Source organism: Amblyomma maculatum, chromosome 1 (assembly GCF_055883805.1).
Source record: "Amblyomma maculatum isolate TAMU_Amacu chromosome 1, ASM5588380v1, whole genome shotgun sequence".
Lineage (NCBI taxonomy): Eukaryota > Metazoa > Arthropoda > Arachnida > Ixodida > Ixodidae > Amblyomma > Amblyomma maculatum.
The window spans coordinates 333,134,575-333,155,258 of NC_139344.1; the positions used below are offsets into that span (position 1 = coordinate 333,134,575).

At 44.1% G+C, this 20,684-nt stretch overlaps 2 protein-coding genes across 2 annotated transcripts; one reads left to right on the plus strand and one right to left on the minus strand.

Moving 5' to 3' along the window:
- Nucleotides 1–1,181: 1,181 nt before the first annotated feature.
- Nucleotides 1,182–10,657, minus strand: LOC146207452 (RWD domain-containing protein 1). The gene is made up of 6 exons (XM_084587520.1): nucleotides 10,477–10,657; nucleotides 10,247–10,324; nucleotides 10,039–10,166; nucleotides 3,392–3,535; nucleotides 1,988–2,174; nucleotides 1,182–1,530 (listed from the first exon to the last, which is right to left on the minus strand). Exons 1-6 carry the CDS (start codon nucleotides 10,547–10,549, stop codon nucleotides 1,436–1,438), a joined length of 705 nt encoding a protein of 234 aa, XP_084443646.1. The 5' UTR covers nucleotides 10,550–10,657; the 3' UTR covers nucleotides 1,182–1,435.
- A 149-nt stretch (nucleotides 10,658–10,806) lies between these two features.
- On the plus strand, nucleotides 10,807–16,949 carry Bet3 (blocked early in transport 3). The gene is made up of 5 exons (XM_084587524.1): nucleotides 10,807–11,147; nucleotides 11,281–11,378; nucleotides 11,599–11,695; nucleotides 12,259–12,441; nucleotides 16,746–16,949. Exons 1-5 carry the CDS (start codon nucleotides 11,106–11,108, stop codon nucleotides 16,863–16,865), a joined length of 540 nt encoding a protein of 179 aa, XP_084443650.1. The 5' UTR covers nucleotides 10,807–11,105; the 3' UTR covers nucleotides 16,866–16,949.
- Nucleotides 16,950–20,684: the final 3,735 nt, after the last annotated feature.

A 20,684-nucleotide genomic window follows, 5' to 3' on the forward strand; every position in this document is an offset into this window, starting at 1 on the left:
AACAGACCTGTGACTGCGCCCAAGGATGGTGGCTCCAAATGATAATATCGGGCTACTTAAACTGAGGCCAAGCTATTGCAATGGCCTTTCCATCAACTGTCTTCTCAACGTAGTGAAGCGGCGGCAAAACATTAAAAAGTGATCTAATGATTCCTGTTCACCGCAAAATGCTCAGACTGGAGAAATTGCCAAACCAGACCTGTAAAGATAGAAATTTAAAGGTGGGATACGGCATCGCAGCCTTGTTTGAGAAATCTCAAGTTGCCGTGAATGACAATTTTCTATTCCAAGAATAATTTAGATGCAGGTAGTCATCAGATCTTAAAAGATGTACATTTTTCATATTTAATAGAACGTTTCTCCAAAACCCCGCTGCGGTGATGTACGCTGTCGCCGGAAGGATAGGGGGCCATTGAGGGATTCTTTTGCCAAACTATCGGCATATTCATTTAAAGTCTCATTGCTGTGGCCTGGTACCCATACCATATGTCCAATTTTTAAATGTCTAGGGATCAGGGAGAGAAAGGTTTTCACTAATGCAGAATCCGCCGACAAAGAGAGGGATAAACACAAGGATAGAAAGTTGGAAATTACAGCCACTTTAATAAAAGAGGAGTCTAATTTCCGCCACTGAGCAGCGTTGCACAAGCGTGTGTTACTCCGGAGTGAGCAGTCGTGTGTCGCTCGCGCGTTCTCAACTTCGGCATCTTTCCCCTCGCATCTGTCACTCCTGAGCCTTCACGGACAGCAGACGTGCACACGCCGTGCTCCCTGGACCTCGGCTCCGAGTCGCTCGCCGCGTCTTGAAGCAGCTTGTGCTCACCTCCGCGCCTAAGCAGTGCTACGCACCCTACTTCGCATTTGATTAACTATGCAAATCGGCCATAATATTTTTTTCTACAGCCGCCCGCGGAGCGAATCTTGGCTGTGTTTCTTCTTGACCAGTACATTTGCTTCGGAGCTGCATCTGATCGCTTATGTGATGGAGAGATAGACAAGCAGTAAATGTGTGTGGGCACTTACGTCAGCAATAACACCTCTTGTAAGTTCTGTGCAGTGCCATTGAGAATGAAAATGTCCCGCAATATTTGCAGAATTTCGCTGGCATGTCCTACCATTCAACTCTAGGGGTGCAATGTAAGGTGAAATCATAAGATGGAGTTAAACACACATAATCTGGCAAAGGGTTAGTTTATAATTTTAATCAGGAACTGGAAGTAGGGGAGTTTAGGAGGGTACATTGCAAATTTATGGGGAATGCATTGCAAAGTCAGAAAAGTATTGTTGGATGTGCCAGCACACACACTGGTACTACTGTAAAATGCTGAATCATTTGGCAGATGTACAAGGCTTCTGTGCCCTAGAAAATATTTATTGTCAGAATTAGAAAAAAAAAACACAGTTAAGAAAAATTTCAACAAGCTTGTTCCTATTGTCATGCTTTTATATCATCAAGCTCATCAAGTTCCTCCAGGTCCAAATCCTCCAGTTCTTGAAAAAGTGATTCATCCACTTTGACATCTTCTTCTCCTGAAATAATATAGGTGACAAAGTTTGTTAACAGATAAATGACACTTAGTCTTGTCCTCCGACTTGTTTTGCACTGCACCTATGAACCCTTGGTGCTCGATGCTAGTGCAGTGAATGCTAGTGCATTCTTTATGAATGAGCTTCTAGTTAGTGTACAAATTTCCGCTATTACTACAGCTTCCAATGAAAGAGGAATACGTACCAGTCATATCAAAGTGATGCAACAACCAAAATGTCTACCTTTTACCAATTATTAACTTTCAGTATGTTAGAAATGCAATGTCTGTCAAGTTTGCAAACCAGAGGAAAATGTGACGCACTTCCAATATTAATGAAAAGACTTTCAGTTTGCTCTGCTGTATGGAGCTGCATACCACCAAGCGCTAAAAACTACCTCCACCAAAATTGATGTTGCATGCACTTTCCAATTAATGCATGTGTTGTCAGAACCACTTACCATCTTGCATGAACTGGAGATCTGAGTCAACAAGGTTCTGGTCCTTTTCAAACAGCTCCCTGCCTGTCAACTTTCCTGATGCAATCAATGCCTTGTCCTTGTTCCTAATTTCCTCCATCTCTGCATCAAATTTTGTCTTCCATGCAAGGAAGGACTCCACAGTAACCCTGGTACCTTCGAATTTAACCTGCAGCATGCAGTAGAAGACAGTATAACTGTTGCAGAGCTGCCACAAAAATGAAATGAATGCAGAAAAAATTGAAATCCTACAGGTTAAACAATTATTTCCTTTTAAGCAATGCACAAAGTCTCGCAATGTTATCTGCAAAAAGAAAAGCATAGAATTCATATGCAGTCTAAGATCCATTCATCAATCTGCATATGCGTCATACAGCAGTGCTGGGCAGGATTCAAATAGTGTCTATTTTTGCTCAAATGCTTAAACATCGTGCCGAGACAAGTGGAGATCGAATTGAGCATCACAATGCTTGCAGTCAACGGATGTAAAGCACCTGTATGCAAAATGTAATTTATGACATCAGCAAGCAAAAATATACAAAGAATTTTGGCTAATTCTAATACAGTGTGAAAGCAGTGTTGAACTGGTTTTACTGTTCTGTAACCTACCTTTATGTAGTTGGTTGGAATGAGACATACAATTGTATCCAATTAAATCTCTGCTTTTACTAAGATAGCCCGTGTGATAATGCATTGTCATACTACAGGACTTGCCGTTGCCTCTGCATTGACGATAATGTCGCAAGGTGATTTCACTTAACAGTCGAGGTTAAAGGGTCAGAGGTCAAGTCACAGCTATCATGTATACGCACTGCGTGATGACTATGCTTAGCTAACGGTTGAAAAAGCTGTTGAGAAAAGCATGCATGCTATAGTCGGATACAACTCAAGAACAGAAGGATGAATGCACCTCAAAGGAGGTTTTGTAGCCACTGGCATCAGGTAGACTTGGCATTGAGATTAATCCCATTGCACCTGTGAGAGTGACATCATGGAGCTAGCATGTGCAAAGGAATTAACTGGATAGTTTAGTTTGGTTTTTGGGGTTTAACGTCCCAAAGCGACTCGGGCTATGAGAGATGCTGCAGGGGAGGGCTCTGCAAATTTCAACCACCTTGGTTCTTTCACAGCACATGGATGCTTGCTTTTAGCCTCCATCGAAAAGTGGCCGTCGCAGCTGGGATTCAGTTCCGCATCCTTGGGCAGTTGAGCGCGCTAACCATTGCAGCACACCACCGTAATGGATATTAACTGGATGATCCTTGACGCGATGACAACTGATCGATTCAACTGGCTAGATTGTCTCCTTTCACAGGTATTTGCTGCTGTAACTTGAGCTATATCCAGTTATCGATTTCAGAGCAGGAAAGGCCAAGTTTGCATTACCCTTTCTGCCTCCTCCTCCTTTTCTTTCTGTATCCTCTTCGCTTCAGTCTTGTTGAATTTGACGGACTCTGTGTGCTGATTCAGCCATTCAGTTGCAGCAGAAACCAATGTGAAGATCATGACCATACCTAGGTTTTCTTGAACCTGCAGGAAAAGGCAACCATTGTCAGGCACAGATCACCAGCAAATGCTCCACGCATTAAAGAGTTCAAGTAAATGCCGCTAGCATGGTATTTTTAAATACCATGCTAGCGTTTTGCAGTGGCAATACATTGTGATTTCAGAGCTCACTTTCACCCAACAGCAGAGTAGGGCACAAATACCTTGCAAAGCTTTTTCATTGCCCACAGTGACAGGTCACACAACCAATCAGTAAGTTGGCAAGGTCTACCTCTTAACCACTTGCTGCACTAACATTTTTTATAGTGACAATGACGTGTTTAGGCATATGAGCATTTTTTATTCCACTTGCTGGATTTCCTTTTCCTGCCCAGATTCTTAGGCGGCAGGGGCTCATCCTCGCTGCTCGCTGGAAAGCCACTTAACTGAACTGCTTAATCGTTGTCACTTTAGTTTAAATAGAATTCATCAACAGGTATCGAGTTTATTTGGCTGTCAAAGCGCGGACACAAGTGGCATGCTCATTCTTGCTGTGCTGCTGAGACGGCGACGAAGCAACGCGCTGATGGTAATAATGATGATGTAGATAAAGAAATATCTCCATTATCTGTTGTTTAAAACCCACCCTACAAGTTTTACATGATGATGTTTCTGTCCCCTCTTCATAGACTGTTGACATGCCCGCAATATTTTCTTTTATATGAGTAGTATTGGGAGTGAGAGAGAGAATAAAAAGCTAGAGATGTGCACGCGGGGTGTCATGAGTTATTTTGGGAGTGGCAGCAAAAGCGCTAAAACAAGTTCACAATTTTGAATATATTTAAATTACAAATTACGTCATTTTGAATGTGCCAAAGCAACATAAAAGCTGTGAGGAACGTTGTAGCAGAAGACTCCAGGGGTGGAATAATAACGATGCCAATATCAATTCCATGCCATCGGTGATAATGTCAAAATGGCGTATGAGGCGACTGCAACGTGAACGCCACAATGACGCCAACATAATTTTAGGAAGAAAGCCAATGAGATAGTAAAAGACACGACCAATTTTTTTCTCAACAAGCACCCACATAATAAGCTTCTTTTTGAAAAAGTTCATCTTGTAAAGTGTTGGTATCAACAGGGTATCAAATATTAGATGTTGACATTTGTCTAATAAAGGAGCTCACACTATATGCAAAAGATTGTAGCTGCAGTCGTAGCTGCACTTACAGCCACCAACACCACATTTTGGAGTTAATTCGTTTCCCAAGCCAAAACAACCACTGCAGTACAGAAATCAGTTGATGCCTCTGAGGCATTTACTAATTTTATGTTTTTATGACTGCAATTAATTGCGGTCAATATTGTTTAAGTTTCCATGTCTGCGAAGAACCTTGCGAATTGCAATCAGTCTGGAAGTTGTTCAACACCATCAGATGAAGGCATTGAGCACGAAGCCCAGCTGTCGTACATAGATGGTGAGGATCTGCATGCGAGTTTTGCAAGCTTGTGGGTAGGCATTGCGAGAAAAACCAGCTGTTAAGCTAAATTGTGCACGCATTTAGAGATGACACAGAACGGTATGTTTTCAGCTAACGTCTTAACAGATAGTAGTTTTTGCGACACAAAAGTTCTGCCTTCCTGCAGCAAGTTCTGCCTTCTTCGGGCTCTGCTGCAAGGATGCAGAAGCAGACAGAACCAATGCGTGAACAGCACCTTGATGCAGCGATCACGGCGCCTTCCATGCACACTATGATGCTGGGGATGCTGCCATGTCAGAGAAAGCCTTCCTTCAGAGCTTTTTCCTTTGGCATCCTAGGGAAGTGGACCCACTTCTGCAAGCTAACACTGACGATTGTCTTCACACCACGCCAAGCACAGCCACTTGCGGAAGGCTGCATAAGTCCATTTGCTCTCTTGCTGGCGATTGATGAAAGGAACCTTACAGTTGCGACAAAACTCTATGCATGATACTTTCTGCTTTACCGTCAGCGAGTTTTCATACAAGCCACCAAGTTCTTCAGCTACTTCGTCACACAGCTACCACACAGTTCCCATCCCCAAGTCAAAAGTGGCATCTGAGCCATTTGTTCGGCATGCTGAATGCGTCTTAGCACTCATGAAGACAGGTGCGTTGCCACCTCGCAAGAGCGACTGCAAAGACTGCCATTTTTTATTCTACACGCATGGAACTACTTGAAACAATTCCAATGAAAAAGCGCATGTCATTATCATATAATCAGTGCATAAACGTCATTCTGACATAGCCATTTTTTTTTTTACTGTCTTGTGATGCATGACGTCATGCAGCGCAACCACATTTTGCGCATATTCAAATTCCAGCCAGCTAATGACAGAGAGAGAGATGACACTAAATTGTTATACAACATATTCCACCCCAGGTTTATTTAGTCCATCTGGGTTTCTTTACCATGCACTGATGATGCATAGCACATGAGCATTTTCGCGTTTCACCTGTATCAAAATGCGACTACTAAAGCCGAGATTTGATACCGCGGGCCTTCAGACCAGCAGCCAAAAATGGATGCAGGATTATGAGCATTTAAATCTAGCATTGCTTCAGAGGTAGCCCGCATGTAGCTGCGTATAGAGTTTGTGAAACCCGAAAAGACATGTCATCAGTGCTCTTCAAATTAGCTAAAAAAAGTAAAAATAAATAAAGACGACGAAGTAAAAGGAGGGGACAACTGTGTACGCCAACACATCTATTACCTTAAAGAATGAACTTGCTTACCCCGAGTCAGTTCTCTAGTAATGCTTCTGAGCACGTGTGTTGTGTTTTCTTTCAGACTGCTTTTCCGCACTCGTTTGTAACTGCAATTTTTTTCCCTTTGTTGCCTTATCCCATACTACACGCACACGCACACACACACACTATATATATATATCCCCTTCATGGATCACTGCCTTGTCATGGTGGAGGGGCTTGCGAAACTCGATGAAGTCGTGAGCTCTGCTGTGTAGGGTCACCCAAGATAGACAGGTCACGGCAGAGAGTTCTGACAAAATGTGATTCACTGGAGAAGGTAATGGCAACCCACTCCAGTATTTCCTGCCAAAAAAACCTATGGCCAGTCAAAGTACCATTAATGATATGGCGCCGGAAGATGAGTCCCCCAGGTTGGAAGGCGTCCCACATGTTACTGGGGATGAACAAAGGGCGATTCCTAGTAGCTCCAGGACGAATGAAGCGGCTGGGCTAAAGCCAAAAGGATGCTCAGTTGTGGATGTGTCGGGAAGCGACCGGAAAGTCCGATGTTGCAAGGAGATATATCACATAGCAACATGGAATGTAAGATCTATCACGCAAGGTAAACTGGATGCCATCAAGCAAGAAATGGACAGATTAAACATTGATATCTTGGGTATCAGCGAGCTCAAGTGGACCGGAATGGGAGAATTTAACTCCGGCGACCATTATGTCTTTTATTGTGGGCACGAATCCAAGAGAAGGAATGGGGTCGCTCTCATAGTAAACAGAAGAATGGGCAAGGCAGTGCTAGGGTACAACCCCAAAAACGACCGAATGATTTCACTTCGGATCCAAGGTCACCCTTTCAACATAACAGTTATCCAAGTCTATGCACCGACCACTACTGCTGAAGAAGCTGACGTTGAGAGATTTTATGCGGACCTACAATGCCTTTTAGACCGCACCCCATCATCAGACGTCGTTTTTCTCATAGGAGACTGGAACGCTAAGGTCTGGAGTGAAGAAATATCCGGAATTATAGGCAAGTTCGGTCTTGGCGAGCCACATGAAGCTGGGCAGAGGCTAGTAGAGTTTTGTCAAGAAAACAACCTGACCATAGCGAATACTCATTTTCAACAACACAAGAGGCGCCTGTACACATGGACTTCACCGGACGGTTTGTACAGGAATCAGATCGATTATATTCTTTGCCGGCAGAGATGGAGAAGCGCTATACAAGCAGTAAAAACAAGGCCTGGGGCCGATTGTGGCACCGATCATCAGCTTCTTGTTGCCAATATTAAGCTTCGATTGAGGAAAACGCAGAAAACTAGAAGGCCTTTCAGGTATGATCTGGATCAAATTCCATTAGAATATGCTGTGGAAGTGAGGAATCGATTTGAAGAATTGGATCTAGAAGACAAAGAGCCCGAAGAGTTGTGGACTGATGTTCGTGATATAATACAAGAAGTTGCTGCTAAGGTAGTTCCAAAGCAAAAGAAATGCAAGAAAGCAAACTGGTTATCTGAAGAGGCTTTGCAAATAGCTGAGGAAAGGAGGATGGCAAAAGTTATGGGGGAAAGAGAAAGATACAAGGTTCTCAATGTGGATTTTCAGAAAATAGCAAGGAGAGATAAGAATGCCTTCCTGAACATACAGTGCCAAGCAGTTGAGGACAACAACCAATTAAGGAACACAAGACAATCAAAGATATCAAAGGAAGCTTCTGTGCTAAGCTGGGCGTGATAAAGGACAAACGAGGCAAGGACCTCACTGAAGCCTCAGAGATAAAGAAGAGGTGGCAGGAATACATAGAAGAACTGTACAAGAAGGACCCGAATGTGCAAACCCAACATAAGACGGTTGTCATTACTGATCTCGAGCCGGGCATCCTGAAGAGTGAAGTTGAATGGGCCTTAGCCAGCCTTGCTAAGAACAAAGCTAGCGGAATTGATGGCATTCCAGCTGAGTTGCTTCAAAACCTCAACCATGACGCTGTTAACATTCTGCATACATTGTCAGAAGATTTGGACAACCCTGCAGTGGCCACAGGATTGGAGGAGGTCAGTTTACATCCCCATTCCAAAGAAAGGCAGTGCCAAAGATTGTTCCAACTACCGCACGATCGCGCTTATTTCGCATGCTAGCAAGGTGATGTTAAAAATCCTCCAAGGTAGGCTGCAGCAGTATGTGGATAGGGAGCTTCCGGACGTGCAAGCTGGGTTTCGCAAGGGCAGAGGAACTAGAGACCAAATTTCCAACCTTCGCTGGATCATGGAAAAAGTAAGAGAGTTCCAGAAACCCATCTACTTCTGCTTTATTGCAGATTGTGGCAAGCTCTCCAAGAGATGGGAGTTCCAATTTACCTCATCTGTCTCCTCAGGAACCTGTATGAAGGGCAAGAGGCCACAGTCAGAACTGGGCATGGTCTCACTGATTGGTTTCCGATCGAGAAAGGAGTGAGGCAAGGCTGCATACTGTCGCCCTGCCTATTTAACCTATATGCAGAGTGCATCATGCCTCGGCGGCAGCTTTTCGATGGAGGCGAAAAGCAAGGCGCCCGTGTGCTGTGCGATGTCAGTGCACGTTAAAGAACCCCAGGTGGTCGAAATTTCCGGAGTCCTCCACTACGGCGTCTCTCATAGCCTGAGTTGCTTTGGGACGTTAAACCCCACCAACCAACCAACCAGCAGAGTGCATCATGAGGAAGGCCGGTCTGGACGAGTCTTCAGCTGGAGTGAAGATTGCTGGAAAACGTATCAACAACCTTAGATATGCGGATGATACCATTTTAATGGCAGAAAGTGAAGTGGAACTCAAGAGACTTCTGATGCGCGTACAAGAAGAGAGTGAGAAGTTTGGGCTTAAACTGAACATTAAAAAGACAAAGATCATGGCGTCTTGCCCTATCAAGTCCTGGAGCATCAATGGACAAGAAGTGGAAGCTGTGACAGATTTTCTGTTCTTGGGCTCCAAGATTACCTCGGAAGGAGACTGCAGCCATGAAATTAGGAGACGCCTGCTTCTGGGAAAGAGAACAATGGTTAGCCTTGACCGCCTAGTAAAGAGCAGAGACATTAGTCTGCCAACCAAGATCCGTATAACTCGTGCTATGGTCTTTCCAGTTGTGATGTATGGATGCAAGAGTTGGACTGTGAAAAAGGCTGACCGCCGAAGAATTAACGCGTTTGAATTGTGGTGCTGGCAAAGACTCTTGAGAGTTCCTTGGACTGCCAGAAAATCAAATCAGTCGATATTGTCGACCATAAACCCTGACTGCTCATTGGAGGGTCAAATTCTAAAGTTAAAGCTCAGCTACTTTGGTCATCTGATGAGAAGAGAGGAGTCGCTGGAGAAAGATTTGATGTTGGGAAAGGTTGAGGGTCGCCGGAGAAGGGGTAGGCAGCGAACGCGATGGTTAGATGGCATCTTCGAAGCACTGCAGATGAAGTTATGTGATGTTAGGAAGATAGTGAGAGACTGGAAAGCGTGGCGTGACATGGTCCATAGGGTCACGAAGAGTCGGACACGACTGAACGATTGAACTGAACTGAATGTATATATATATTCTCTAGCCTTTGCAATAAAACCCAGTTGTGAGAAAGCGCTCGCGTATGACCTTTTGCATCATCGCCGGCCTTTCTTGCGCTATTTCTCCAAGATGTAAATTCTCCTCTTTGCTGACACTTCGATTCATGCGACTTGGCAGGTAAGATAAAAAGGACAGCAAAATAAAGCAGATGCCCTAGTATTCTCGGTTCATGGTTTGAAATGAGCAACCATAAGACACAGGATGACTCGGCGAAGGGTAAAACTTTGGATGACATGTTACCTGCTCCTTAAGAATCGCCAACAATGCGTCGATGTCTTCTTCTGCCATGTTCTCGTACTCGGCGGCTTCAATCAATGGTCCTTCCTCCGGGTACCGAGACACGTAAGTAAACTTGAGTTTCACCGACACTAGAACAATAATTGCGAAAAATGAGGCAAAATAATAACATCCATTACAGGTTTCCGTATGTGATGCATGCGTCTCTTACTTTGTTCATCTTCGGGGTCATCACTAGCGTCGGCTTTGATGTCAATTGTGAAGGCATGGTAAGGGTCTGTTTCTACGACTGTGGAGAGCAGTAAAACAGAGTGACAGATTGAGTAAAACAATCCAAGCAAATCAGTCGACTGCTTTACGTGCTTGTCACGCACAGACGAGACACGGACACAGACACACAAAATGGTGAGCAAAACTAGTATATACATCTGAGGTGCTTACTCTGAAGTTCACTGGGATAGATAGATTCCAATGCTTCTATTTCATTTTTCTGCTCCTCTTGAAAGTCTGTCATCTTACTAAGCGTTGTTACTACAGTAGTAAAGGTTACTTCTCAATCCTCAAACACGACACATGGAAGCAGCCATGTTGATGAGGCTGTGACGCTGACAGCGCCATAAGGCGCCATCCACAACGCCGCTAACGCCGCATCGCGTTTATTGAAAAGGTGACATCGAGGTTTTAAAATGCATTAAATGCTTTTCTTGTTTGTAAGCAACATTATTTGTTATTAATTGCCGTGTTTTGTTTTATTCAGCAGCTAGTGACAGCACCACGTGACAGCGACGAAGCTTGCTTATGGTGGCTTGGGTAGTTATTGGAATTTTGGGTAGCGATCAGTGACTAGCATGGGGGTGTGTTGTTTTTTTCTTGGGGGCGTTACAGTTTTATGAACTCCAACGCCTGTTTGTTTATTCTTTTCACATGTCGCGTATCTTCAGATATACGCTCCACTGACGGCACTTTCAAATCCTCACCGGCACCTGTGTGGTCACCGCATGTTCACTTTCTCAAGTGGTGGTCTCAACTGAGCGTTCACCTGTGAGCTTGCATTGCTTACATCGTTTACCATGTCCCGGCAAGCTGTGCGAAGCACGGACCCAAAGAAAGTGGTACGGTAGACCGTTTCGCCCTTTTTTTTCGTACCTTCCTCTGTTGTGCCTGCTGGCAAAAGAGAAACTGATGCGGTGAGCCCAGAGCGTCGCCTCATTAATCCGAAACTGGTTCTCTGATTTCTCACCTTAGAGCTCCGAACTCTTCACTCTCACCTATGGTTCTCTGGTGGCTCAAATGATGAAAGATTATGAGAGCGACGAAGAAGTTAACAAACAGCTGGACCGAATGTGAGTAATAGCCAGAAGATTGCAGCAGTATTGACTATGCTGTGCAATCTAGTTTTCAGCACATTTTGTATTCAGACAACAGTTGCGTAATCTGTTTTCTCTTAGTTTCTTGTGGGTGAGGTGATCAGCGCTGGATACTTTTTTTTTCTTTTTTTTCTGTGATCATTCTGCTTCTGTTTAAAACCCGAATAATATATAACTTGCTTATACACGGTTACAGGGGCTACAACATAGGACTTAGGCTGATTGAAGACTTCCTGGCACGGACAAACGTGGGCAGATGTTTTGACTTTAGAGACACTGCTGACAAGCTTCAGGTGCGTGTCTGGATGTGGCTCAGTCGTTTGTCTTTGCATTTACTGTACTCACTGCTGCAAATCAAAGGGTATACTGCTGTCATGCTAGGCCACACAGGTAGCGTTTAATACTACACATAACGAAATGGAACGCATCACTGCCCACTTGAGGCTCTTCACCACTGCTATTTAGGCAAGTAGAAGCAGCTGCCATAGGCAGCACATTGTTTTCACTGTCAAGCACTTTCTGTTTATGAGTGTGATGCTTGCTAGTCCAGAATATAAAATAGTAGCATGGTTTCTTAAAATACCAGTTTCTTCACATGACACTAAACAGGTTTAAGCAACATATTTTGCTACAACGTTTAGATAAAGCCTTTGTCCCTTTTGTCGGCAAATTGACTAGTAACATAACAAGCTGAAATATGGAATTTGTCATGCTTATTAAGCAACTTGCATTCACAAATGTTAGGGCTGAGAAAAGGACATAATTTTGTAATGCTGCTTTTAAGCTGGAGATCTCAGTTGTTTACACTGTGACTAGTGTGCAGTCAGTTCCTGCATCTCAGTGATGTTTTATGCAGATGGCCTTTAAGATGTACCTTGGCATTAATCCATCGATCACAAACTGGAGCCCAGCAGGGGATGAGTTCTCGCTCATACTCGAAAGCAACCCACTCACGGAATTTGTCGAGTTGCCGGAGAGTCATGCTAACCTCAAGTACAGCAACATCATCCCTGGGGTGATTCGAGGGGCACTTGAAATGGTGAGCTACTGGTGAAATGAAGCCTGACCCTGAAACTCTAGCATTGAACTGAAAGTGACATGAAATGTCGCGTGCTAGCATGCATACTTCTCATTCGGCCAGGTAAGCTAAATTGGTTATAATTATTTTGCATTGCTACAGCATATTTTATTTCAAGGGAAGTTCATGTAACATTTCATGAGTTCTATGTTGACTGTTGTGCATGGGTTATGGTTTGGTTTGGTTTGTGAGGTTTAACATCTCAAAGCGACTCAGGCTATGAGAGACGCCGTAGTGGAGGACTTCGGAAATTTCGACCACCTGGGGTTCTTGAACGTGCACTGACATCGCACAGCACACGGGCGGCTTGCTTTTCACCTCCATCGGAAAACTGCCCCCGCATCATTGGGAACATTAGTCGAGCGCCGTAACCACTGCGCCACCCCGGCGGGTCATGGGTTATGTAAATGGCCGGGTCATTTATAGTCTTTTCAGTGGACCGTATTGCCAATTAAAATAAATGCTGTAAAATAATGCGTTGATACTTGTAGCACCTTGAATGATGCTGCACCACAGCTGCAACAAATAAGCTGTGTCTGTGTCCCTTGTGTCCTGGGTTTTATGCTGTTTAGATTGTGTAGCCCTGAATGGGTGGTGAAGGAAGGGACATATGCTGCAATGCTCTGTGATGAAAGTGGTTGGCAGTAGGGATTTAGGTGGTCATGTGGTGACAGCGACAAAGAATCAAAATCACCATTAAGTAAACTGTTACATTGGCGCTTTGTGTCGTACGGTGTCGCTTGTCACATGCTAGATTTGTCGCTGAACTTTACAAACAGCAACTATGAACGAGCACGGTTTGTGAGAGAAGTTGCTGATCTAAAGAGTTGAACAGTTTGTATTTCTCTTAAAAAGTAGGTTTTCAATAATGAATTACAATAAAATTTCGTTAATTTGGATAATTCAAATTAGGAGCGCAGTCCCGGCCGACGCCCATGTAAGTCTATGGCATCGTACGCTCTTTAATTTAGACGTGGACAAGGTTTGCTTCTTTAAATTCGAACGGGAGGTTGCGTTGAAGTACAACCTATGCAATCAGCGATCCTAGAACCTGAATTGCATGGAACAGTGATGCATGCACACTTCGTTCCTATTATGGGAGGTACGGCCATGATGAAAAGTTTCCCATTTCCGAAATAAAGCTGTGTCATATAGTTTCGTTTTCTTTAGCTTCATTTCATGTCATGGCAGTGACCATATGCACGCATCGGCCAGTTGTGCCATTTCATACTACGCTGCGTTGTGCATCACTGTTTTTATGTTTATTTTCGGTTGAAGTCATGCTATTCCAACGCCTTCACATATATCCCTCGCGTTCATCCACATGCTGCCTCAGTACACTGAAGCTTTGTGCTGGTCGCGCGCAGTTTCACAGCACTGCACGCTTCACCGCGTGGATAGTATAATACAGCATCCTGGTGATTCGATGCGGCCGTTTTATGCTATTGTTATTGCGTTGGACTCTGAAATGGGTGGCAGTGTCATTTACGATTTTTGAGTGATTATTCAGCGTACTCAAGAGTGTGCGTAAGACAAGGCGCTTGAAAGAACAAGGAAAAACCATCATTCTCGTTTGGGTTTCACCTTGGATGCAGACACCTGTCATGCAGGTATTCATCAGATAAATCTTAACCTTGTTCTGTGTGCATGATAGCCTTAGTTGCTTATGCACCATAAAGCCCAACACAAGTTGTGATGCTAACTGTTTTCGGCTGTTCTTTTTTAAAGTCCATTCGATAATTGGAACTTTCGATTTATTGGAACATTTTGCAAGTCCAGCAGGAGTTTACAGTAGTTTTGTCTGGAAGCTCACTGTGTGTTCTTCCTGCATGAAATGAAAGTGTAGAAAAATATTTTATGCTTTTTAAAGGCATGTTTTTGTTCATTTGAGCTTGATCAAGTAGCACCTCATGTATTTAAGTTGTCAGCTGTGGTAAACTACTTGCAGGACTTGTGGCACTTTACTCCGTTTCCTTGAATAAGTGCTTTTCTTTTTTTAAATATGTGTTTGCTCTGTTTAATTGAGATTGAGATAGCCGTGTGGTCAGGATATCAGTTTGCTACAGATCTGTAGGTCTGTAGGTCTTTGGAAAACAGTTTGAAAAAGAAACCTGTTCATTGGTGTCGTACCCTTGCTAAGGCACTTTGTCAGTTCTGCAAGTTTCTGCAAGTCTTCGCTATTCCCTGCATTTGAAGGGGAAAGCGATAGCTCGCATGGCCTTCTTTTTTATGGTTTGCATTCTATGGAAGATGTCGAAGGACTTGACTTGCATATGTTCAGCTCACCAGCCATGTCTGAATTGGCCTGACTTGGATACAAAATTTTGTTCACTCACTCACTTTTACTGAAATCGTGGCACTGGCATCTCACAAGCCAAACAAGCCCGGCTTTTTGGAAATTAACGAACTCACTGGATGACCATTGCCATTGTGCTTCGATATACCCTCTTCCTGCTTTTTGCCTTAGCACCCAGGAGCTTAAGCAAACCTTTCGGCAGTGACTTTGTTAGCTGCACACATAGCATAATTTTGCTATTAGACAGGCTGCTCTGGGTTTTCTGGACAGCCGAATTACTCCTCTGGTATGTACATGACTGGATGCAAGTGTCATTTTGTTGTCATTTTGAATACTACATAGGTGTGGCGCGATACTGACATTACATGAATAGAGCTTGTGCATGTATTTTAGTGTGCGCACTGCATTGTTAATATCCGGGTGCCAGTGTACATGCATGCTAATGCAGATCATAAACTATCCAGCATGCAGTGTTTACATCAGGTGATGTATGGCATATTGTATAAAAGAAGCAAAGGCATGGAACTGTATTTTTATTGCGAAAGCAATACTACGCCAGGTCTAACCGCTGGTCGTGTTTTTATTGTGAAAGCAATACTATGCCAGGTCTAACTGCTTGTCACCGTGTAAGTGTCCGTAGTCCCTCATGACATTTGAATTCACGTTACCCCTATGCTACAGGCAGGAGCTGCCAACTCAAGTCGTTCCTTTCATACGGGAGGGTGATATCAGAATCAGCCTGCCAGAACCGTTCGCATTCTTGTTACCCCTACGACACGCAAGCACGTAGGGGAATAATGTAGCAGGCAAGGGAAGCTTCAGCTGTTGCTTTCGCAATTCAGCTAGGGTTAACCAGAGCTAAACCGCAACTAATATATTTTTTTGTCTAAGTGCAAGTCAGCAAGTCATTAGCTCTTTATGTAACATGGGAAAAAGGAGCATTTTTAATGTGATAGAATTAAGGATCCCATGTTAGCAGCCAGGTGCTTTTCTAGGGCAGAATGGCTGTATCTTTAGGGACGTCACTACCAAATATTGACCACATAATCTAGACTGATAGAATATAGTGCCCATGGTACTTCAAACATTCATTTTACACCTTACGGGGCTAAAGAAGAAAAGTTATAGTAGTACAGTGGTAGCAGGCACAGAAAAATGCCCTGGTCAATAGCAGTTGATCTTTAGGGCCCCCTTTTGTTTTTTAAATTTAATGTAAAAGCTAAAACCAAATTACCTGACATTATCCTTGGCAAAATATTGTGGTGGCTGAAAAAAAAAAATCATTAAAACTTAAATGATTTACAAGGCATTCTGGACACTAAGGAAAGTCGCACAATTAACTATTTAATCTCTTACTAAAATTCACTGCTTCATAGCGGAATTGCATGCGACTTCGAAACAAAGTACAGTTCTTAGACTACATAACTTGTAGTGTACTACGTGTGGTTAGCCTTGAAATAGCACTTAACATATGTGGGTCACCAATAATGGGCACAGTATAGAAAGAGTTAATAAGCATGGATCACCACTTAAAATTTGCCTTTGCTGGGTATAAATTTAAGATTGATATTTATTGAATATAATTTAGATGTATCCTTAGTTTCGGTTTTGGCAGCAGATTGGTAGCTGTGACATCACAAGCAGCGTTGAGCACTGGAGCCATACTGGAACTGTAATAGAATCTCCGGTTCGCCGTTTTAGTTGAACTAAAGTTGAACGTATATCGATTGGTAACCTCATTCAAAATAGCAAGGTACGTATGTCACAGAAAACAGCTTGTGTAAGCTAGAAAAAAAGAAACAGAGGTATGGCTGTCGCCATGAGCGGCCCATTTCGCAACTTAGCGTGCCACCGGAAATGGTTTGGGCGAATGAAGTAACTAGCGTATGTGGTGCACGAGTAAAGAAACCAGAAGGAAAGGAGGGCAAACAGGTTCACTTGGTATATAATGCTCTTTGCGACTCTTCAGGTCCAGACGGAAGTGGTGGCCTGCTTTGTCCACGACCAGCTGAAAGGCGACTCTACTTCCGAGCTTCGAGTGAAGTTCGTCAGGCGCCTTGAAGACGCTATTCCCGCTGGGGAGGACTGAAAAAGCAGGGAAAGTGCCATAGCTGGGTTGTTCTGGCAGTGGCATGCCACTACGTTAACAATAAAGCAGTCGTACATTCCTCAACACTGCAGTCTCCTTGATAGTGTTCGCGACGTTCTGTCCCGTCCTGTGCGTGCCCTGTCAACAAAATGTTTTACGGGGCCAGTCTATGCGATAGCATTTGACGGCACAAAAGATTGTCATAAACAAGACTCGACTCTTACAATACCGAAATGGCGTTCTGCTCCATATTACTCAGTAGTACTGGATGTCTTTTGAGGGCTGTTTGAGAATGATAACCGGTGCCAACTCATCCAGAAAAGTTTTGCACGCAGTGAAACCACAGAGTGAATGAAAAGCTTTTTTGAAAGATGAAGGAGAGGGATATGTGTAGGTGGGGTCTTTAGTCCGGGACTCCAGCGGCTGCCGCATCCGTGCACACACGTCACGAGGGCTCCATGCGCCTCAAGTCCGGAGCTGGACAGGGCAGCCTGTCACCCCTCAATAGTTGGCACCGCGTTTGGGCATTAAGTGAATTGTTTGGGCAGGTCCATACCCTGCGGTGCAGGCCTGTCTTTTCCCTGCAGTTTGCATACATTTGTGGTTGCTGGACCCAGGGTTTATTGTACACCCAATGAGCAAAAGTGGTATACTCCACGCGAACCACAATGATTGCATTTTTTCAGTATAAAAAAATGTGGCACACAAAATTGCTTAGACAAGATGGCAGCTGGATCCGGCACCTGAGCATAGCTGGCCTTTCAGCAACGAATCCTGCCTCATATGTCACTTGGACGCAGGGACCTCATCATCGCTCATTTCTGGACTTCATAAAATCAGCCAACATTTTTTCATTTATTTAATCATTTATTCATCCTTCATCTCATACCCTAGTGATGCCCTGAGGCAATAAATATCGATTAAAAAAAAAAAGATGGCAGCTATATCAAGAAGGGTACGTTATGCATATCTCATAAATAACTGATTATCTGTTAAAAAAATCTGGCGGGCAGTTTTCTCGCAGTGCGTGAAGTATACCACTTTTGCTCACGACTGTACTTAAACGGGCTGGTGAATTGTATGCATCTGTCTGTAGGCGTCGCCATCTTATTCCTCCGCTTTGGAGAGCCCCTTGGCTGGAGGCGGATATTTTCTGCGAGAGAGTGCAGTGTTTAGCCTCCCCGCGTACGTTTTCAGGGCGCCAGGTTGGGGTGGGATAGATATGCCGCGGTGGTAGTGATTAGAGTGTTGGGCTGCTGCGCGGTTACACCGAACCTCGCGTGGTTGTACACAAATGGACATAGAGCCAGTAGCAGGCCCTTCTTCCTACAGCCACAACAACAACACAAATTGACATTTATTAATAGCATCTGCTTAGCTTTTTGAGAAAGTGCCCTTGTGTGCGGGGACATTGATCGGTGAGAGAATTCGTTTATTGGCACTGGTAGTGGGATTCTTTTTCTTAATAACATTGTTTATTAATTGCCTGAAAGCATAAAGGGAGTTCAGAAAAAAAAAACGGTTAGTAAATAAATGGGGAAAGGTTAGCCGATCGCATAAAGCCTAGGAAGGAGCGTCCTTGGTGGCTTCAGTGCCGGACAAGCCCACAAGTGGTGAATATTTGCCTCACTGTTTTCAGCAGATAAACAGATGACGGCCTATGCATTGCATGCCCGTCTGGCATGCAAAGAACCTGGATTCGAGCCCTAATGACGACAGGTTTACGGCATTGAATATATTTCATAGCTTTATTCTGAATGTGAGGTGTTTGAAATTCCCGCACGAGGTCATGTGGTTAAGAAGTCATAACCTTTCCGAGCATTCAGGATTTGTCCGCACGAACATTTCCGACACGCTATAAATTACTACGACACTAATGGCTTTTCCACCAAACCAGCTGTTTAAAATATGCAATAAAATATGCAACATGTGGGAGTAACGTACGCAAAGCATGTGAAAATAGGCCACCGCGGCAAGTTGGTCCCACGTTTTTAACTTTTTTCTGTATCGCTTCCGAATAAGAGAATTGTGCGCTGGAAGGAACGAAACGTGACAAACTAAAATGTATTTTAATATCTACAATGCCATTTCGCGACCTAGCAAAAGATGCAAAACGGCTTCTGCTTGCGCGCGTTTTCTGGCTTGTCATTGTAGTGTATTAGATTGAACGTTTATCTCTTCAGCATTCAATACTTTTCAGTAATGTTTCGAAGATTTTGAGTAGTCCTGTCTATCGCAATGAGTGTCACAGTGAGTTTAGTAGATTGTGGAAAACAAAATTGTCTGAAAAAGCAGTAGGTTTTCCTTGCCGGGTATTTTATTGTGATTTATATTGATGTATGAGCAGTTAGTAAGGTCTCTCGATCAATGACGCATACTCTTTATTTAGCTGTGGCGCAGTGTTTGAGATTTGGTTGAGCGTTTTTTTCCCTTTTCCCGCGCCTTGAGGATGACGAAGCGCAGTTGCTTCGGCTTCGGCGGCCGCGTTTCGATGGAGGCGAAAAGCAAGGCGCCCATGTGCTGTACGATGTCAGTGCACGTTAAAGAACCCCAGATGGTCGAAATTTCCGGAGTCCTCCACTACGGCGTCTCTCATAGCCTGAGCCACTTTGGGACGTTAAACCCCACAAACCAAACCAAACCAAATACACCACGAAGTCAGCTCTGCTGCAGTCTAGGCCCATCATTTTAGGCCTTTTTGCTTTGACCGGCCGGAAGGGAGGGGGAGGTGGGAGTTTTGACACCAACCTTTCTCCATTTCCTTGGGGCTTGGTTCAAGTGTCCACCGAGAAGTGTGACAGAAGTCAGATCAGATGCTGGGCCGTTCTTTTATTATAAACCAATTTACAATTTTAATCAATCGTCCAGTTCGCGGAAACAAGTGAGAACCGTGATCCGGTAATATTCTTTCTTCTTGTATGCTCGTCCGCCCGCCGAGGTGGTGAAGTGGTAAGACGCCCGACCACTGTCCGGAATTCCCGGGTTCGAACCCTACCACGGCGGCTGCGCCTCGATGGAGCCGAAACGAAGTGGCGTCCGTGTGCTGTGCGATGTCAGCGCACGTTAAAGATCCCCAGGTCGAAATTACTCCGTAGCTCTCCACTACGGCTCCCCCCTCTCTCCTTCCACCTTCACTCCCACCTTCATCCCTTCCCTTACGGCGCGGTTCAGGTGTCCACATAGCAAGTGTGCCAGATACTGCGCCTTTCCCTTCATGTGAACCAATTATTTATTTTTATTTATTCGTATGCTCCGTCTAGTTCCCAGCTTTGTTCATTACTGACAAAAAAAAAAATGTTCCTGGCGTCTCCAGTGGAATTTTCACACTAATCACAAACGATTTTCGCTCGACTAGGCTTCTGATTAGCAGCTTGCAAGTTCCCTGTCAACAAAACGTAATGTTGGACCAATTCACGTGACAGCATTAGCTATTTGGGGCACATAAGATTGACGTGCACAAGACGCGACTCAGATCGGTGCCAGCATTTGTGCTGTCTTTTGTAGGGTCATATAATAGTGAATGTGTACCTGCTCTCATTGCGTGCCAATTTTCCTGACGTTCTGGAACTAACTTTGGGACTAATTCCGCAGCAGTGCTTGAATACGATGAGGCGAAATTGCGACAGTGAGGCGCAAGTACGATGCATATGGCTTATGCGTTCATGCGTGGGTATGGTTCATTAACACCTCTTTTTGGGTGAGTTGGCCCATTTTGACTATAGGAAAAAAGGGTATAGGTGGGTGGACGACCAGCCTAAGCATTGCGCAGTTACATTGAATCGGGCGCAGTTGTGCAAAAATGAACATTGTTGTTAGAGC